This window comes from Podarcis gaigeae (genome assembly GCF_964106915.1).
Source record: "Podarcis gaigeae genome assembly, chromosome: 1".
Classification (NCBI taxonomy): domain Eukaryota; kingdom Metazoa; phylum Chordata; class Lepidosauria; order Squamata; family Lacertidae; genus Podarcis; species Podarcis gaigeae.
In genome coordinates, this window is record NC_139678.1 from 11045955 (window position 1) to 11053832 (window position 7878).

The 7878-nt window shown below is 50.7% G+C and overlaps 1 protein-coding gene across 1 annotated transcript in view; it reads left to right on the plus strand.

Moving 5' to 3' along the window:
- Window positions 1-5221: 5221 nt before the first annotated feature.
- The window catches only part of PPP1R36 (protein phosphatase 1 regulatory subunit 36), a gene marked incomplete at its 5' end in the record, with an annotated part of 66464 nt that continues 63807 nt past the window's right edge, over window positions 5222-7878 (plus strand). Inside the window, one exon of the mRNA XM_083754577.1 lies at window positions 5222-5590. Within this exon, the coding sequence (XP_083610703.1) occupies window positions 5222-5590 (369 nt within the window). The remainder of the gene's footprint in view (window positions 5591-7878) is intronic.

Sequence of the window (7878 nt, forward strand, 5' to 3'; positions counted from 1 at the left end):
AGTTTATGGGGCGCTTCTGTTGTTTTTCCAGTTTGTATCTTTAATCTGGAGAGCAAAAAACGCTCTGTTGTTGTTGTTTAGTTGTGTCCGACTCTTCGTGACCCCATGGACCAGAGCACGCCATGCACTCCTGTCTTCCACTGCCTCCCGCAGTTCGGTCAAACTCATGCTGGTAGCTTCGAGAACACTGTCCAACCATCTCGTCCTCTGTCGTCCCCTTCTCCTTGTGCCCTCCATCTTTCCCAACATCAGGGTCTTTTCCAGGAAGTCTTCTCTTTTCATGAGGTGGCCAAAGTATTGGAGCCTCAGCTTCAGGATCTGTCCTTCCAGTGAGCACTCAGGGCTGATTTCCTTCAGAATGGATAGGTTTGATCTTCTTGCAGTCCATGGAACTCTCAAGAGTCTCCTCCAGCACCATAATTCCAAAGCATCCATTCTTCAGTGATCAGCCTTCTTTATGGTCCAGCTCTCACTTCCATACATCACTACTGGGAAAACCATAACTTTCACTATACAGACCTTTGTTGGCAAGGTGATGTCTCTGCTTTTTAGCAGAGATCCATGAAGGGGGAAAACGCTCTATTGGCTACCAAATCAGTGGAGAAAAGCCTAATGCAGGATAAACAAATAACAGCCTGCAGCGGGCAGAGAAAAGCCTATGGCAATGCATAATTGTGGGAAAGGGGAATAAGAAGCCATAATCCTTGGAATGAAAATATGTAGCTCTTGCTTGATGTGGCAGCAATTGTCCTTGTGTCCTCCTGGCAACCTCCTAGATTGGTTTGGGTTTTTAAAGAACTCCTCAACTCGGGCTTATATTATACCCTGAAACATGAACTGGGCCTTCAGCAGAGCATCTGCAAGCCTTGGTGTCTCCAGATATTCAGGACAATTAAATAAACCACATTTCTTCATGCTCTTTATCTTTGGTTTGACCACACAGAAAAATGTCTTGCAAAGTCTTTTTTTATTTTTACGTTGTAGCTTCACTGAGTTTACACTTAAATGGCTTAAGAAGAGGTGAAGTTGCATAGGATGGAGCTGTTACAGTTTAGAAATGTAATTATTCTACGCAGAAGAGAAGGACCCCTTTCCCTCCTTACACTTCTGCTGCAAGTATCTTAAGTAACGGTGAGTTGTATCGTTCAGTTGCAAGAGAAAGTGGTTAGTCCCAGCCAGCTTAGACAGACATGTGGCAATTTCACATCTTTAGGGAAATTCTGTAAGAAGGGGTGGAGAGGTCGAATTCTGGTAGAGGGGCATGTGAATGAAGGAGGAATGGCAAAACCCAGAGAAGGCTTTATTGCTTTTAACAACTAGAAACTAGGCCCAAATCCATCCAAACAAGGGGGGGGGCAGGAATGGGGCCGTGTTAAGCAACTAGTGCAGAGAAGGAAGGTTGGTTTGGTGCCGGGGTGGGAAAATTTTAAAACACATGCAAACCAAGCCACAAAGTGTCATGCACTTTTAGACTCCACCTGCATTGCAGGAAACATCTGGAGGGGAGGTGGGTTAAGGTATCCTTTTTTACTTGCTAAGTTCCGAAAGTGTTTGAGATGGTGTGGTACGCAGTGCATGTCGGCTTGTGGGGGATGAAACGCTCCGTTATCAGGCTTGCAGGGATCAAAAGAGCTAAAAATGTGACCTTGATGCTGCAGAGATCCAAGTTAATTGGGCATGAGTTATTGTTATTATTAATTATTTGTATACCAGCCTATACCCGCAGGTCTCAGGGTGGTTCACAAGATAAAATCACAAAATAAAAACATAAAGTACAGAATAAAAACAATCCAATAATCTCCCCTCGCACAACACATTTTAAAAGGGCATTGGATGTCAATCAGCCAAAGGCCTGGTTTAAAAAGAAACAGTTTTGCCTGGCACCTAAAGGTGTATAAGCAAGGCACCAGGTGAGCCTCTTTGGAGAGAGCATACCAGAAACGAGGAGCCACTGCAGAAAAGGTCCGTTCTCGTGTTGCCACCCCCTGTACCTCTTGTGGAGAAAGCCCATGAAGAATGGTATCAGAAGGTGATCTCAGGGTCCAGGTAGGTTCATATGGAGAAAGGCGGTCCTTATAGTAGACAAGAGTGTTGGATGAACACAGGAGAGACGCAGGTTGCAAAAGATGTTCTCTGAGGTTAAGGGGCAGTGGGGAGGACCTCCATGAATAATATTAATTAATTAACATACTGCTTAATTGCCACTGTGGCTTTTATGTAAGTATGAAACGAATTACAAAAATATACATAAGCACACTGAGCTTCTAGGGAGGGTGAGATTAAAAAAAAAAAAAACCACAACAAAACACTTTGCTTGGGTGGCCCCCAAATTCCCTGTTCCCCCACACCATGGAACACTTGGAAATTGCTCTGCTCTGCAACGGTCATGCACTGAGCTAGATGCTGCAGCTTTACTACATGCATAGAAGAAGAAGAAAAGGAGTTTGGATTTGATATCCCGTTTTATCACTCCCTTTAAGGAGTCTCAAAGCGGCCAACAATCTCCTTTCCCTTCCTTCCCCACAACAAACACTCTGTGAGGTGAGTGAGGCTGAGAGACTTCAGAGAAGTGTGACTAGCCCAAGGTCACCCAGCAGCTGCATGTGGAGGAGCGGAGACGCGAACCCGGTTCCCCAGATTACGAGTCCACTGCTCTTAACCACTACACCACACTGGCTCTCTAGAAGAGACTCAGAAGCAGGCATAGAATCTTAAGAGTTGAAAGGGACCCTGAGGATCATCGTAAGTCCAACCCTGCAATGCAGGAATATGCAGCTGTCCCGTACGGGGATCAAACCTGCAACCTCAGCGTCCTCAGCACCACGCTCTAACCAGCAGAGCTATCGTACACACAAGGTGGTGGTCTGCAGCCAGCTACATTTCTTTGGTCAAACCATAAAAAGGCCGGAGCTGCTGTTTTGATAGACTTTAACGGGTAGGCAATCTAAGGCCCGGGGGCTGAATCCGGCCCAATCGCCTTCTTAATCCGGCCTGCGGATGGACCGGGAATCAGTGTGTTTTTACATGAGTAGCATGTGTCCTTTTATTTAAAATGCATCTCTGGGTTATTTGTGGGGAATAGGAATTCGTTCATATTTCCCCCCCAAAATATAGTCCGGCCCACCACATGGTCTGAGGGACGGTGGACTGGCCCACGGCTAAAAAAGGTTGCTGACCCCTGGAGTATAACAAAAGGAAGCTCAGAAGTTGGATGTGCAAAAGGGAACTGCAAGAATAAAGATTAAAATGTTATCATGCGGGTTTCAGACAGCCAGTTCCATTTCCCCTCCACATGTCCCCTTCCACAACCGTCAGCCAGCATTCCAAGATGAGCGCTCAGGTTTTGGTGGTCTCAGTTCCCCCCACAAAAATATTTCATCTACTTCTGGAAACCTTGGGTTCCCCCACCACACACATCTGCTGACACCTCCCCTTGCGGGTGGTGCTATTTTGGTTCCAAAGGGCTGCACATTTGAAGCATGACTTTGCTATTTGAATACGTCATGCACAAAAATATCCATCTGAAAGCAGCATTGCTCTTCCTGGAAGGTCTGCAGGCATCGTTCTGCTCTCCTTGCATATTTTTACACTATTTTTTTTTATTAGTACATTTCCACATACCTCCCCACCTTTCTTCCGTTGTGGAACCCAAGGGAGCAGGCACACACTCAGGGGTCCCGGGTACAAAACCCTGGCATCTCTAGGGAGGGCTGGGAATGTTCCCTCGCCCGCAACCCTGGAGCGGCGCTACCAGTCAGTGCGGGCAAAACTTGGTCCACTGGTATGACTTGGGATAAGGCAGCTTCCTACATTCCTAAGGCACAGAGAATAAGTCAGCATCAAGAGTTTTAGGGACGCGGGTGGCGCTGTGGACTTGCCGATCAGAAGGTCGGAGGCTTGAATCCCCGCGACGGGGTGAGCTCCCGTTGCTCGATCCCTGCTCCTGCCAGTTTGAAAGCATGTCAAAGTGCAAGTAGATAAATAGGTACTGCTCCAGCGGGAAGGTAAACAGCGTTTCCGTGCGCTGCTCTGGTTCGCCAGAAGCGGCTTAGTCATACTGGCCACATGACCCGGAAGCTGTATGCCGGCTCCTTCAGCCAGTAAAGCAAGATGAGTGCTGCAACCCCAGAGTCGGCCACGACTGGACCTAATGGTCAGGGGTCCCTTTACCTTTACTAAGAGTTCGCCATCTGTCACTTCCACAATCTCTTACAATCCCCATAATAATATTATTTATGCATTTTCAAATTAAATTTATATACCACTCTTCATCCAAATAGCACCGGGTGTATGTGTGTTATGGTATACTGTTATACCATCCACCTAACTCCCATCCTCCCTGGTCAGGATGGCCAGGAATCAAGGATGATAGGAGTTGTAGTCCAGAAGCATCTCATTACACTAGACATCCTGTCTGAGGCACAAAAGCCAGGCAAAGGCAACCGAGAGATTACTTGTCAGGCTTTAAGCAGGCGTTGGTGGTAGGGACAAGTGGCTGGAGTGAGTGGCACTGCCTCTAAAATCCAAACAAGCCAAAATGGGCCAAAGTAAGTTGGTAATTATTGTTACCGACACCCCACCCACAAAAAGCTCGCCAGTCAATTCAACCCCAGCTAGGGGCAGTGGCAAACCTACATTTGGGGGGGGGGGGGCTGAAGCTTGAATGGTTATGGGAACCCTTTTGCAAACAGTAACAAGGTATGGGTAAGCACTGTTATCTTCTTTAAAGGGGTTGCTCCACAACAGATCACCACTTTCAAAAAAATTATTAACTGCTACGTCTCAGATTTTGCTTAAAATTGCTGTACTAGAGTATCTCACCCGTCAAGGTCAGGGATGCAAATTAAGAATTCCTATGCCTTATTGTTTTCGGGTTATGGGGAGGGGATAAAAATTAAGGAGATGCATCATGGAATGATGAAATTGAGTCTACTAGAGCACCCCCCCTTTTTTTTAAAGCAATGTGGACCAAAAATGGCTTCTGGGCCCCTCCAGGATTAGGGGCCCTGAAGTTTAAAGTGCATCATTCCTGCACCGCAGGGGGTTGGATTAAATGACCCTTTGGGGTCCCTTCCAGCTCTACAATTCTAATAGCAGATCCACCCTGGCTGGGGGGCGGGGTGCCTTTGAAGGCCTGTCCCCCACCCCTTGCCCAGCCTGACATTGACACTCTGGTCTGGGGCATTCCGGCGGAGGACCCCCAACCCACCAAAGCCGGGGAATGAATGGGGCCGTGCAGGATAACGCGGAGAAGGAAGATGCGGCAGGAGGGGGGGGGGGCGACCGCTGCGCCCTGGCCGCACCCGCCGCCGCCAGCAGGGCCCGGCGCCGCTCGCTGGCCGCCAGCCGGGGGGAGTGGTCCGGCGGCTCCGTGCGGTCGCGGCGGAGCCGGAGCTGCTTCTGCTGCACCAGAGCAGGGGCGGCAGCAAGGGAAGCAGCAGCAGCAGCAGCAGGCGCGGCCGGGGGCGGAAGTCCTTTGTTGCTGCAGCCGGAGGAGGCGGCCACGGCGCCGGGAGAGCAGCTGGCCACCCCTCGAGCCCCTGCCTCGTCCTCCCGGATCCCACCCCCCGCACTCCTGCATCGGTCTCGGGTAAGTGGGGCGCAACCACGGCGCCAAGACGCTCGCTTCCCCGGGTAGAGCTTGCGCAGGCCGCGGCAGCAGAGAGCCTCCCTGGGTGGCGCAGCGCCCGAGCGCGCCGAGAGAGGCGCGCTGCAGCCGGGCCGAGGCCTCCGGCCTGGGGGAAGCCGAGCGCAGCGCGATCGCGGAAGGGCAGCGCCCGATCGCCGGCGGAGAAGCGTGCGCCCCTGCGTGCGCCCGGGGTTGGAGAGGCTGGTTCCGGCATCGTCTCTCTCTCCCTGCGCGCGCTGCGGAGAGGGAAAGGCGGCGCTAGCTGGCGCGCCCGGCCTTGGCTGCATCGGGGTTTCCCGGCCGAGGCCTCTGGAGCTGCTTCCCCGCCCTGCCCCGCTGGAGCCATGTGGCTTGCGCCCTGCGCCGCCATCGGCGCTCTCCTTCGGGGAGAGGGGAGGGCGAGAGGCGAGGCGGCAGGGCGCCCCTGGCGGCGCAGCTCCTTCTGCTGCGCGGACGGCCGGCAAAACTTGAGTCCGGGGATCGGGAGCGGCGGGGGAGATCGAGGCGGTGCCGTGGATCCGGGCGATCTAACTTCTCTCTTAAAGCCGAGGTCCCACGGGCATTTCGTCCGGCGCTAGAATGGGCTGTCTAACTTTTCATACCAAGTGGGCCGCAGAAGTACTTGGACACGAACCCCAGACCGGGTGGTGGGTGACGAAGCTAAAATTTGACACCTTCCCCAGCCCTCGTGCTGTCTTCCCAAAGAAGGAGGCATGGGGCTCTGGCAGGACCCTAGAGCCCTCCTACCTTCTTCCCCAAGCTGGGAAAATGCGAACTAGGTTATGGGAAGATGGGCACCTCCTTCCCAATGCCCAGATCCTGGCTTACCTGGTTTTGGGAAGGCAGTGCAAGGGCTGGCGCAAGGCGTCAGATGTTGCCGAAGGCCACCAAAACATTGAGGACTGCAGGACCCCCCAAATCTAGACTCCTGCTTTGGCGAATGTGCGATGCCTGTGGTTCACAAGTCACAGTTTTTTCCCTGCTCTTGGAATCATTGAATTATAGAGTTGGAAGGGATCCTGAGGATCATCTAGGCCAACCCCCTGCAATGCAGGAATATGCAGCTGTTCCATGTGGGGATTGAGGCTGCAACCTTGGCATTATCAGCACCATGCTCTACCAACCAAGCTATCCAGGCTCTGAATATGGCCTACCTTAAAAACCATGGCCCTTTAGGATACTCTGCTGTGAGTACTCCTTGAACTGCTTGCTTCGAACTTTGCTCCAAACTGCGCTGAGATTTGTGGTTGTAAATTTATAGGTATGTTTCTGCTCTACCCCACGCTCCGTTTCTTCCAAATTTGCTTCACTCTCCAGTGAAACTGTCAAGGCCAGGGGCTGCTGAGGCTTATCAGTTGTCAAAGATAACTTAGGTTTGGTTTGGTTTTTAAATGTTCTTATGGCAGCGGTGCAAAGTGGGAAGTTCAGAATCGTCTCCACCCCCATCATTCTGCCCGGACACTGAGGTCCAGCACCGAGGGCCTTCTGGCGGTTCCCTCGCTGCGAGAAGCCAAGTTACAGGGAACCAGGCAGAGGGCCTTCTTGGTGGTGGCACCCGTCCTGTGGAATGCCTTCCCACCAGATGTCAAAGAGAAAAATAACTACCAGACTTTTAGAAGACACCTGAAGGCAGCCCTATTTCGGGAAGCTTTTAATGTTTAATAGACTATTGTATTTTAATATTCTGCTGAAAGCCACCCAGAGTGGCTGGGGAAACCCAGCCAGATGGACGGGGTATAAATAATAAATTATTATTGTTATTATTATGTATAAAACCTGTTCTCAAGTGTCGCCAACCTCTGAAAAAGGGGCACTCTGGAAAGGACACCCCTTCTTCCAGGCGTGCTCTTATACTAAAGCCTCATACTTTAGTGGTGGAACACATGCTATGTATGCAGAAAGTCTCCGGTTCAATCCAGTACTCAAAATTTGTCAGGCACGTTTTGCACCTGGCTATTGGCCACCTGCGACCAACTGAAGATGCACATGCAGAGCATCCGTCAACTCCAACATCTGGGGTTGCATCCCTGGGGATCCTTGGATCCCGATTTGCACACACTAATACCCACTCTGTGGAAGTCTATCTGCTAAATTTTATCTGCACAATCAGAAAGAGTTTCAGGAACCAAAAAGTCATATTGAAAATTACGACTTTCGAGCTGTCTGCCCCAAAAATGGCAACTAGGCATTCCGTTTGGTGACTGTAACCCTGGTTTAAGGAGCACCTAGATTATATATTTGAGTTTCTA